Below are 13,574 nucleotides of genomic sequence, written 5' to 3' on the forward strand. Positions count from 1 at the left end.
TTAAAAAATTATTGAAATATAGTTGATGTACAATATTATGTTTCAGATGTTCTACATAATGATTTAACATTTGCATACAATATGAAATGATCATCTGGATAAGTCTAGTAACCACCTGTCCCAGTACAAAGTTATTACAATATTATTGACCATATTCCTTATGCTGTATATTACCTCCCTGTGACTTATTTACTACATAACTAGAGGTTTGTACCTCCTAATCCCCTTCAACTATTTTGCCCCCACCCCCGCCCCGACGCTCTTACTTCTGGCAATCACCTGTTTGTTCTCTGTATCTACAAGTCTCTTTTCGTTTTGCTTTGTTTTTTTTACTTTTTAGATTCTACTTATAAGTGAGGTTGTGCAGTATTTTTCTTTCTCTGTCTGACTTATTTCACTTAACATAATACCCTCTAGATCCATCCATGTTGTAGCCAATGGTAAGATCTCATCTTTATGGCTAATACTCCATTGTGTGTGTGTTGGTGTGTGTGTATATATATATATATATATATATATATATATACACACATACCACATCTTCTTTATCCATTTGTCTATCAATAGATAATTAGCTTGCTTCCATATCTTGGCTATGATAAACAGTGCTGCAATGAATACTGGAATACATATATCTTTTCAAATTAGTCTTTTTGTTTTCTTTGGGTAAATACACAGAAGTGAAATTGCTGGGTTACATGGCAGTTCTATTTTTAATTTTTTGAGGAACCTCCACATTGTTTTCCATAGCGGCTGTACCAATATAAATTCTACCAACAGTGCACAAGGGTTCCCTGTTCTCCGTATCCTCACCAACCCTTGTTATTTGTTGTCTTTTTGATGATGGCTCTTCCACAGGTGTGAGGTGATATCTCATGGTGGTTTTGATTTGCATTTCCCCGATGATTAGTGATGTTGAGCAGATTTTCACGCGTCTGTTGGCCGTCTGTATGTCTTCCTTGGAAAAAGGTCTATTCAGGTCCTATGCCCATTTTTAATCCTGTTGTTTGTTTTTGATGTTGGGTTGTATGCATTCTTTGTATATTTTGGATATTAACCTGTAATTAGACATTTCATTTGGAAATATCTTCTCCCATTCAGTATGCTGCCTTTTCACTTTATTGATAGTTTCATTCACTGTGCAAAAGATTTTTAGTTTGATGTACTCCCACTCACTTATTTTTAGCTTTGTTTCCCTTGCCTGAGGACACGTATCCAAAAAATACACTTAAGACCGATGTCAAAGAGCATATTGCCTAGGTTTTCTTCTAAGAGTTTTAAGGTTTCAGGTTTTACATTTAAGTCTTTATTCCATTAAGTTGATTTTTGTATTTGGTGTGATAAAGTAGTCCAGTTTGATTCTTTTGCATGTGGCTGTCCAGTTTTCCCAACACCATTTATTGAAGAGACTGTCTTTTCCCCCAGTGTGTGTTCTTGCCTTCTTTGTCATAGATTAATTGTCCATATAAATGTAGGTTTGTTTCTGGGCTCTCTATTCTGTTTCACTGATCTATGGATCTGTTTTTGTGCCAGTACCATACTGTTTTGATTACTGTAGCTCTGTAGTACAGTCTGAAGTCAAGGAGCATGATACCTCCAGCTTTGTTCTTCTTTCTCAAGATTGTTTTGACTACTCAAAGTCTTTTGTGTTTCCATACACATTTTAGAGCTATTTGTTCTAGTTCTGTGGAAAATGCCCTTGGAATTTTGAAAGAGGCTGCATTAAATCTGTAGATTGCCTTGGATATTATGTGATTTTAACAATATTAATTCTTCCATTTGTTTATGTCATCTTCAATTTCTCTCATCAATGTCATAGTTTTCTGAGTACAAGTTTTACCTCGTTGGTTAGATTTATTCCTAGGTATTGTATTCTCTTTGATGTAATTATAAATGGGATTGTTTTCTTAATTTCTCTTTCTGAGAGTTTGTTATTAGTGTATAGATATGCAATAGATTTCTGTATATTAATTTTGTATCCTGCAACTTTACTGAATTCATTGATGAATTCTAACAGATTTTGGTGTTATCTTTAGGATTTTCTCTACATAGTATCATGTCATCTGCAAATAGTGATAGTTTTACTTCCTTCTTTCCAATTTGAATTCCCTTCATTTCTTTCTCTTGTATGATTACTGTGGTTAGGATTGCCAATACTATGTTGAATAAAAGTGGCAAGAGTGGGCATCCTTGTCTTGTTCCTGATCTTAGAGGAAATGCTTTCACCTTTCCACTATTGAATATGATGTTGGTTGTAGGTTTGTCATATATGGCCTTTATTATGTTGAGGTATGTTCCCTCTATACACTTTGTTGAGAGTTTTTATCACAAATGAATGTTGAAGTTCGTCAAAGCTTTTTCTCCATCTATTGAATTGATCTTATAATTTTCATTCTTCAGTTTGTTAATGTGGTGTATCACACTGATTTGCAGCATTGAACCATTCTTGCATCCCAGAGATAAATCCCACTTGATCATGGTGTATGATCCTTCCAGTGTGTTACTGAATTCGGTTTGCTAACATTTTGCTGAGGACTTTTGCATCTATGTTCATCAGTGATATTGGTGTGTAATTTTCTGTGATGTCTTTGTCTGGTTTCAGTATCAGGGTGATGCTGGCCTCATAGAATGAGTTTGGAAGTATTCCTTCCTCTTCAGTTTTTTGGAGTAGTTTGAGAAGGACAGATGTTAACTCTTTTTTAAATGTTTGGTAGAATTTCCTGTGAAGCAGTCTAGGCCTGAACTTTTATTTGTTGGGAGTTTTTGATTACTGATTCAATTTCATTACTGGTAATTGGTCTGTTCATATTTTCTATTTCTTCCAGGTTCAGTCTTGGGAGATTGTATGTTTCTAGGAATTTATCCAGTTCTTCTAGGTTGTCCACTTTATTGGTGTGTAACTGTTCATAAGAATCTCTTATGATCCTTTAATTTCTGTGGTGTTGGTTGTAACCTCTCTTTCATTTCTGATTTTATTAATTTGGCCCCTCGTTTTTTCTTGATGAGTCTGGCAAAAACTTTATCAATTTTGTTTATCTTTTCAAAGAACCAGCTCTTAGTTTCATTGATATTAGTCTCTTTATTTCTGCTCTGATCTGTATTATTTCTTTCCTTCTACTAACTTTAGGTTTTGTTTCTTCTTCTTTTTCTAGTTCCTTTAGGTGTAATGTTAGGTTGTTTGAGATTTTTCTTATTTCCTGATGTAGGCTTGTATCACTATCAGCTTCCCTCTTAGAACTGCTTCTGCTGAATCCCATTGATTTTGGATCATTGTCTTTCCATTTTTATTGTCTCCACGTATTTTTTTTTATTTCCTCTTTGATTTATTCAGTGACCCATGTTTAGCAGCATATTATTTAACCTCCAAATGTTTTTACTTTTTGTAGTTTTTTTTTCTTGCAGTTAATTTCTAGTCTCATAGCATTGTGGTTGGAAAAGATGCTTGATATGATTTCAATATTCTTAAATTTATTGAGACTTGGTATTAACCTTCATAAAAATAAAGAGAGTTAGGGCTTTGCTCTGGAAGAGGCTTTGGCTTATGGAAATGTTACGGCTGGTTTGATCTTCTATCTAGACCACTCAAATTCTCTCCATATCAGCAATAGGGCTGTTTCATTTTCTTAGCACTCATGTGTTCACTGAAGTAGCACTTTTAATTTCCTTCAAGAACTTTTCCTTTGCATTTACAAGTTGACTAACTATTTAGTGCAAGAGGCTTAACTTCTGGCCTATTTCAACTTTCGACAAGCCTTCCTCACTAAGTTTAATCATTTCTAGCTTTAAATTCTCCAATTTAAAGGGAGAGGTGTGCAACTCTTCCTTTCACTTGAACTCTTAGAGGCTGTTGTAGGGTTATTAATTGGCCTAATCTCAATAATGTCGTGTCTCAGGGGATAGGGAAACCTGAGGAGAGGGAGAGAGTTGGAAGTACCACCAGTTGGTGGAGCAGTCAGGACACACACACGTCAATTAAGTCCGCTGTTTTATGTGGGTGAGGTCCATGGTGCCCCAAAACAATTACAATAGTAACATCAAAGATCAGTGACCACAGATCACTGTAACAAATATAACAATAATGAAAAAGCCTGAAACATTCCAAGAATTACCAAAATGTGACACAGAGACACAAAGGGAGCAAATACTCTTGGAAAAATTGTGCCAACAGACTTGCTCAATGCAGGGTTGTCACAACCTTCAATTTGTAAAAAAAAAAAAAAAAGAAAGAAAAGAAAAAGAGAAAAGAAAAAGAACACATACACAGTATCTGCAAAGCTCAGTAAAGTGAAGTGCAATAAGACATGGTATACTTGCACATAGCATATCATTCCATTTATGTGACACTCTAGGTTAGGTATAACTATAGAAATAAAATTCTGATCAGTGTTTGCCAAGGGTTAGGTAGCCAGGGGAAGGGCTGATTACAAAGTAGCAGCATGAGGGAATTTGGGGGAGGTGATAAGACTATTTTTTATCTTGATTGTGCTGTTGGCTGTTGATTATATGACTCTGAATTTGTCAAAACTCACCAAAAGGATTGAATTTTACCAAAGGTAAATTTAAAAAGTGAATAAAATGATACAATGTTATATGAATGTGTAGAATATTAAATTCTGTTATACTACTGCAAGCATATAAAAACTGAGTAAGTCTATAGAAGACTAAAAGGTAGCTTGGAAAAATGAAATAACGATGTGAATAAGAAATAATTCAATGGTCAACTTTTCTCTTGAACTTTTGTTATATTTTGAAATTATCTTGCAATACAGTTAAGTTTCAAAACTTCATTAAAAAGAAAGAATATAAAAAATAAACAATTTTAATTTTTCTAAAAATTTTGACTAAATATTGAGATTTTGTTTATGTTAAAAAAGCAAAATACATGTTTAGTCAGCTTCTTAAATAGATTATTAGTCTAAACATAATCACTGGAACAAAACGCTGTTTCAAATTCTTTAGTAAACCACCCCCCCCAAAACTTTACTAAAGGTGTTTTAAATAGTTTTGCAAAGTAAGAAGGCAGTAAGGCACTTATCTTGGCTTTACAGAGAAAAATCCCCAAAGGAGGCTAAACATGTTAGAGTTGGAAAAGGTAGTTTAATTCAAATACGTGTTACATTTGAAGTTCTCGCAGGATATCTATGTGGATCTGTTCAGTAATAATTATAACTCCGTGATAAGTATTATAAAGGAACACAAACAGGTGCATGTAGAATCTCAGATATGAAGAGTTTAACTTTCTCTGAGGCCTAATGAAGGAGGGTACATGTGAATTGAGTCTTAGAAAATGAAGAGGAGTTGGCTGGGTAAAGTAGGGGACAGCATTCCAAGTGGAAGCAACAGTACATGGAAAAGCATGATGGTGTGAGAGATCATGATGTGTTCCACACACTGTAATATTCAACTGGATATTTAATCCAGAGAGTAGGAGAGAATTCAAGCTTGGAAATACAAACAGAAAAAGTTAAATGATTCATTTATCAACATAAAAAATATCATTCAAAGGAGATTTCACCAATAAGATGGTCTTCCACATGGACCCCCTAGTAAAGTATTAAAGCAAAATCTGCATATACTTCGACTTACTATAGCACGTCTTAGAATTTTGATAAAGGAATACAGGGAAGAAAAGGTAGAGTACCTTAAGGTGTCTTGCAACTTCTGGATTAAACAGAGGTGTTTTGATGTACTGAAAAAAGAGTGTTGCAATCCTTTTTCTGAGTCCTTCAAGGTTCTCATGTTTGACTCCTCTCATCATAAGGTCAACCTCCCTGTCAATCAATTCTAGAATTTCTTGAGTCAGTTTACAATCATGTTCCTGTGTAAAACACAACCATATTCAGTATAGAATTTTAAAAATCACTAGTTTTTAAAATTATCACCCAAACAAACTGAAAACTACATTCCAAAGGTAACAAAACATTGCTGACATAAATATAAGTTGGTGCCACTAATTTAGAAAAAAATTTGATGTTATCTAGTAGAACTTAAGATATGCATAATCTACAACCCAGCAATTCTACTCTTAAGTGCTTTAAAAAATGTGCACGGAGTCATCGTTCACACCAGCTCAAAATGAGAAACAACTAAATATCCATAAATAAATTGATTACATAAATAATGACGGCTTATTCATACAGTAGAGTATTACGTGATATATGGACATGAATTAACTAGAGCTATATACAGTAACAAGTTTAAATCTTACAAATTAATGTTGAGCAAATGAAGCAAGGCACAAAATAATACATACAGTCTCATTCCATTTAAATAAAATCCAAAAATAAACAACACTACACCGTATTATTTAGAGATGTATACAGAGGTGGTAACTATGAAGAAAAATCAAGGAAATGACTACCATGAAAGTCTGTATGGTAATTACTTTTAGAGGACGAGAGGGTGAGTTGCAGATATGAAGAGAAAGGGGGACGTTGGCAATGTCCTGTTTTGGGGCCAGAGGGCAGTAACAAGATTGGTGGTTTTATATTTGCTAAACTATACACATATATTTTATACATGTTTTCTGCATGTTTATATAATTCACAATAATCTTTAACAAAGTAATAGAAATGATGGTGACTGAATAAGAAAGCCCAAGTAAGAGTGAAGTGATTAAAGTAGAAGGATTTAGAAGTAATAAAATAGAAGTAAGTTCCTCCGACTGCCCTCCGACTACAAAAACCATAGTTTGAATGAAGGAGTCAGAGGGTAACGTCAGTAACTGTAAAATAATGCTCTTCTCTTCTTTTTAATATGTACTTGGTATGGCTAATACAAGAGTCTGCATCAGTGGTCTTTGACCCTGAGGGCACATTAGAATGACCTAGGGAAGATTTTAAAAGATTTTAACAGTGCCCTCACACTTGAGAATCTGATTTAACTGCTCTGAAATGGGGCCTAGATATCATTCCTATTCATTTATTCTCAAACTCTCTCCCTTTCTCTGCGTATCTCTTTCTCTCTTTCAAGCTCTCCAGATGATTCTAACATACACCCAGGATCAAAATTCACTGGTCTATATTAGCAACTGTCATCAAAATAATACTTATTATTTATTGAGGGCTCCCTATTTGTAAGCATTGAGACACATAAATTATATATTTTATTTATATTCTATATACATACGTATGTATAAATATATACACATATATATATGTGTATCTTCAAAGCAACTAATTTTACAGATGATGAAACTGATTTTCAGAAATATTAAATAACTAATCTACGGTTGTACAGCCACCATAAACACAGCCAGACATCGAGTCATGCTTAAAAGCCTTAATCCTCCATCAAATACTGTTAAATAAATGTATATGTGGATATATTAGGTTAAACATATTAAGACATGCACAACTTATCTTTTATGAGTCCATCCTTTGGTTTTTTTAATTAACCAGCTAATGGTCCTAATTATGTCAAGTAAGAATATTTCTACTGTACTCTCTACCTGCACTCTCCTTTTGCCAATTTGGTCTTTCTACTGCCCTCTACAGATACCATGCTTATTTCCCACCTCTGGACCTATGGCTTCTCCCTCTCTTCCTATCTCTAGCTTCAAAGGCATAGTCACTTGACAAACATCTCTGAAAAGGCTGTCCAGAAAAAAGGCAGTCAATGCCTTATTGAGTCCATGCCTCTGCTTTCAAGATGGGCAGAAATATGAGAGACCTATGGGGACTTACCTTCCAACAAGAACCATTTACTCAACTACTTAAAGTGCCTTAAATCAATAACTGATGAGGAAAAGGAGGTAAAAATACTTATACTAATGCTGCATTAAAATTGCTAAAAATAAAATTTTCATTAAAAAGTGTGAAAATATATAGCCAATAATTGCTGTTTTATTGAACTGAGTTGAGTACTAATCTCATGCTGTATATATCTACATTCATTGCAAAGGTAAGGATACATCTACATTTAGAATATTCATTGTGTTATATTTACTTTTGTATGTGTCATAATATATAGTTTGAGAACTTGTAGATAAATGTTAATGCATAAACCATATCCTCCCCCAATTATACCCAAACAATATAGTTGTTCACAAAATAAAATTCATATATATAGACATTTATTATCTTTATAATTAATACAAACCATCTTGTTTATTTTAGTATTCAATTTTTTTATTGATAGTGGTAGTGATACCCAAAAACTAAGAGAAACTAACGTACCTTTACAGTATGTTTGAGTGTTAACAGCACATCCAGTCTCTCATCTTGAGAGAGATTTTTCAGCACAATGCAGTTATAGATGTTTTGCAGCTCTCTGGCTCTGATGGTGAATTGTGTATCCATCTCAATTATTTTGCCATCAAATCTTCTCCATAGCTTTGGAGCTGAACACTTAAAAATAATGTTTATAATTATCAGTTAATTAAAAGTTCAAAAATAATTTTGTTCCTTCTACTATAAGTTAACCTTATTATCATGTGCTTTATGGAATAAAACTATCACTAAAACTTAAGAAAATTATTTGAAGAATTTGTAGACCATGGGAAAGTAAAACAATTTAGGAAAAAAAATATGAGAGAGCTTTAGTCTGCAGAAGTACAAACACTTCCTCAGGATTCAGAATTTGCTACTAATTTGTACTAACTAGTATGATGGTTAGCTTGATGGATTTATGAAATAATCCCTGGGGAACAAAGCATGCTATTTAGAATGCTAAAAAATTATCTACTTGGTTCAGTTATACTGAGTTGTATGAATGTGTCTTGATCATGCCTTGCCAATTGAGAACAACCCTTGTGGAACAATGATTACAATCCTCAAGGCATTAGACCTACAGATATAGCAATATGGGACTCAGTTACAGTTCTGTTTCCTATAAAAATAAATCTATAACAAGTTCACAGTTCTTCGCAAAGCAGATGTCCATAGGGAAACAGCTGTATTTAGCTATTTTAGCAGTGCTGTGGCCCCTGCCTCCCTGACAATGGCTAAGATTCTCACTTCCTACTTCCAAATCTAGCTTGGTACCTCCCAACATAGCCCGTCTCCTGAACTGAGGGTCAAAGATGGAGCTAACTTGCCCTGAAGCTCATGTGAGGAGTCCCAGGCTAAGAATTCAGAGAGAGGAAATGGAGTGAGTCCTCCACTGACTCAGGACCACAACAAAATATTTAAAGACTATGTTTGCCAATGCTTTTGTTCCCTCCTACTCAAACTACTGAGACTTTAAGAGAAGATGCATTGACCTAGAAAGAGCACAGTGAAAATTCACTGACTCTTCTACTTTAAGGTATAAAGCTGCTCAGTTTCTTTCCCTGATTATAATCTATCAAAAAGGAGGCTATGTTGATCACAATTTCTAACTGTCCAAATGCTGCATTTTTGTAGACTGATTGGTAATTGCTTTGGAGACCTGTAGTCCAATTTATGCCATACTTGCAAGCATTTAAATCTTAGATTTGATATAATTTAAAGTTTAAATAGAAGGCCATGTATCAAAATAAATCATCAGGAATGTAGAATAGCCAAATAGAGAAACCATTTAAGGCTGTATTTAGTATGACAGTAGTATGAAGTTTTAGTTACAGCCTCAATTTACCTTTAATTTTTTTACATTTCATATTAGCTAAATTACATTGAAAACTACAAAGCTACCATTTAACAACTATATTTGATATGTTTTCAAAGTAATGGCATCATTTTCTGATCAAAGGTAAAATGAATGTTGTGCAGAGCTAGGAATCTCCATCAGAAACTTTAGATTCTCAGCTCTAGTTTTAATCTAGCAAATGAGAAGCTGCAGCCCTATGATTAATTTCTATTTTTAAGCCATAAATCTAATATTAAATAATATACAGTTAATTAGCAGATTGATAAAATTAATAAAATTTATTAAGGATTACAAAAGGGAAATAGCTCCATAAGAAAATATTTTATGATTTAATTATTATCACTTAGAAATTTTAAAAATATATTGTTTTAAATGGTTACAGCCTTGTTTGGGGTAGGCCTCAGAGTGTTACTGAAATCTAATGTTTGCTGCAAAGCTCTTTTTAAAGCCTTTAAGGAATAAGCAATCTTAGGCTAAGTTTCATATAGCAATATTCTAAAGTCTAAAGCCTTAATCTTTGCACACAGTTTTCCTCAGGGTGGCTCTATTAAATGTAATTTCCCTTCTTCCAGTAATGTGATCAATACCTTTAGCTCTTCAGGCTGATAAGTTATTTCATTTGTAATAATCCAAGTACAATAACCTTTTAATGAAATGCTTAGTCCATCTACTTTATTGTGGTTTTTTCAGCTGCTGTATTGATTTAACTCTACCTTCCCTCCAAGTTTTTAGCCCCATCTAAGACACTGTGATATAGTAATACCTTGGATTTTTTCCAAATATATTTAACATCCAAATTGTTTCTACCCTTTGATTTTTAACTTAAATCCTAACTTTTCTATAAAGATTCCTAACTACTATGGTTTGAAACCACTGAAATCACTATTATCTGTCCTATTGTACATGTAAACACACACACACACACACACACACACACACACACACACACACACAGAGTATGCAATGGGGCAATGCAATTTGTTCTATAATTACAACTCTATTTCTCCTTACAGGTTATAAGAAATAAATTTCTTATGTAGTTTTATATGTTTCACAGGGCCTACAGTATTCATTCATTCATTCAATAAGTATTTATTGTGTTTACTATAAACTGGTCAGTGTACTAGGTAGCAAGTAGATAAATTCTAAGTTCATGAACTCTTAAATCTAAGAGCATAGAAAGATTAATAAATAATTAAAAGTTGATTATGCTTGATGATGCAGGTAAACAGGTAACTACAGTTTGATATGAAGCCCTTAACTGGTGAAAAGAAAATAATATCTAAGATAAAACCTGAAGAATAACTAGGAGTTAGCCAGATTAAAGGAAACTGAGTGATATAATCAAAGATTCCTAGATTTGAAGTTTGAGTTCCCTAGTGTAAGCACTGAAATGACATTTAAAAAATCTGTTTGGCAAAGTTGTTTTTATATTTGGATTTATTTCTGCCAACACTGATAACCTGGTCTTCAAGTCTAAGCTTCTCTGATTGCAGGCCTTAAGGTATTTCTTTTATTCTGATGCAGGAAAATGTCAACTTTGCTTATTTCTCTTTCTATGTCTTTTTTTCTTTGAATGCTTTGACTACAATAAGAGATGTACAACAATCATGTTCTTAAATTGCTTCAGAAAACAGGAGCATAATAAATTCCACTTAGCTGCCAACAAATGAAACAGCATAGACTCTGGAGGAGAGGAACAGAAGAACAGCAGGAAGACACATTTTGAGGAAGGGAAGGTGGAGAGATAAAAACCTTGAGAGCAGCAAGCTTCCACAAAAGAGAAGAAATGGCTGCACTGTGAGAGACGGTCTTTTCTTTCTCCTAAATTAATACTCTAGACCCTCAGGGGACAAATTAAGAATAACACTAACCCCCCAGAGCTACTGGGTAGTGATCAACTTTTCTTTTACACAGCAAAGTGGTTTTGTCCGTCCATAGAGGACACCCCTGTGTACTGTGGTACTCAGAGAGAGGCAAGAGCTGGTTGCATTTTTCTATCCCATTACCTGTTGGCCACCTGAGTAAGGAGAAAAAAAATTAAATGACACAGCTAAAGTAGATTGCAGTTTTTTAGCTTGTGATTGTGAGAAGTGGTGTGTAAATCAAAGAGAATCAAAGAAATAAATGGCCTTGACTCTAGGGAAAACCTCTTGCAGAAATTCAAATTGTCTCTTTACACAGTTTGGGTAAGCAGTACCCAAGATATATTAGAAACTGACTGATGATTTTTCATTCAAATTTCTTGACCTGAATTTCTTCACCTCTGTCAATTTGTGAGTTTTTAACATTTGACAACCTGTGGATGTCAATGTTTGATGTGATAAAATTACAAATTTTTTAACTAATGCTTCAAAAATCTTTAAACTTTTTATGGAGAATGAAGGCTTAGTATAGAGTCCCTAATAACTGATTAGTTCAGTGCTTTTATTGGACTAATTTAAAATAGTAATCATTCACTACTCAGAGAAATTCTGTGTCCAGGATAAGAAGATAAAAAATAAAATATTAGTTCAATACACTACATAATACTTAGACACACTGAAGTTAAACTAAAACCAAACCATAAAATTTTATTTTCCAGAGTTATTTCCAAATTATGGGAAAGTAAATATTCTCTTTACATATCTATATGTTATGGTGCTAAATGTGGATCTTAAAATCCGCATCATGGCCCTGGTTGTTAGCGTTAACATTTGAAAAAACTCTGACCTTATCTAGCCTCAGGGATTACTTATAAGCTGTTTTTTCTTAGCAATCAAAAAAACTGTAGAATAAGTTACTTCAAGTTTCATGAAATCAACACTGACTCCTCCTGAATATTTATTGGAGACAATGCTAGGCATGGGTAGGGTGGGATAGGCATAAAACAGAATAGAACTGATATAACTATTTACAACAAAAGACTATAAAATCTACCTTAACTGTTTTCTATGATGTTTATCATGGCACCATATACAAAAAGGTGATTTAAATGACTTTGTATTAGAATAACAAAGATTTCACAACTTACTATAACAGGTTAAAAGCAGGTCAAAAGTCACCGTTGGTCAATATTTTTAAAGAATGGACTAATCAGGGTATGTAATGGACTGGGGATTGACCTCAAGTGCAGCTGTTCCATTCCGTGGTTGTGTTTTGTCTTGCCCTGTATAACACTTTGGTCAAAACTGAGGTAAAATTCTCTTGTATCAGCTAAAATGTCCATTTCCTCTAAGTCTTAGCCTGGGGATTGGTGAGATTAACTGGTTTATCAGCTGGGGTGACCACAGGTTCAGAACCCCAATTCTAAAACCTATGACCCACACAAAAACCTATGACCCACAAAAAAGCCTTTCCCTTGATTTCTACAAGTTTTTGTGGCTAACTTTTCCATCCTTCCTGTCATCTTCTGATCCTGTATCTTTGTGTGCTGCCCTGAATCAGTCATTAAGGCCCAGTCATTTCGCTTGCTCCTTTTCCTCTTATGAAAAAAAAAAAATCATCTTGCACTTAATATTTCAATTATTAGTGATATAATTAATGAAGTTACAAGAAGCCACATTGTGTCCCACTGCCTTCTAACTGTCCTCCCTCTACTCTCTCTCCTGGCAACACTGGAAAACTTCCGTTTTCCTGGGATAGAGCAATTCTTCCCATACTCAGGATCCTTTAGGGTCTCAGATCCTACCCCACAACGTATCAAAGTATTTACCAAAAAAAAAAAAATCTTCCTTCCTCACAGGAATTCTCATGAACAAAATCTCCCCATCTCATCTTTTTTGGCGACATTTAAAGAACTTCTTACAAAGTTATACTTCATGACAGAGAGTAATCGTCATCAACTGGCTCCAGAGGCGCTTTTATATGTTGGGACTTGATCTACCTTTGGACTCTCTATAATTTAAAACATGTTTAGGGACAATGCTAGACATGAAGCTGGAGATTGGGGGGTGGGGTGAGGGGTGTGCAGGCATAATGAAGAATAGACATTGTATAAGTATTTACAACAAGAATTTAAAATCGCT

General features: G+C 34.1%; 1 protein-coding gene across 4 annotated transcripts in view; it reads right to left on the reverse strand.

Annotated features, from left to right (window-relative positions):
- Positions 1-13,574, reverse strand: part of IQUB (IQ motif and ubiquitin domain containing) — a 131,226-nt gene that overhangs the window by 76,207 nt on the left and 41,445 nt on the right. For all 4 annotated transcript variants that reach the window (XR_013829936.1, XM_079932475.1, XM_079932476.1 and 1 more), the window contains 2 exons: positions 8,178-8,348; positions 5,642-5,818 (listed from right to left, as the gene is read on the reverse strand). Coding sequence is in view for 3 of the 4 variants with exons in the window: in XM_079932475.1 (XP_079788601.1) it covers positions 5,642-5,818; positions 8,178-8,348 (348 nt within the window). In the remaining variant the exon portion in view is untranslated. The remainder of the gene's footprint in view (positions 1-5,641; positions 5,819-8,177; positions 8,349-13,574) is intronic.

Source organism: Stenella coeruleoalba (genome assembly GCF_951394435.1).
Source record: "Stenella coeruleoalba genome assembly, chromosome: 9".
NCBI classification, from domain to species: domain Eukaryota; kingdom Metazoa; phylum Chordata; class Mammalia; order Artiodactyla; family Delphinidae; genus Stenella; species Stenella coeruleoalba.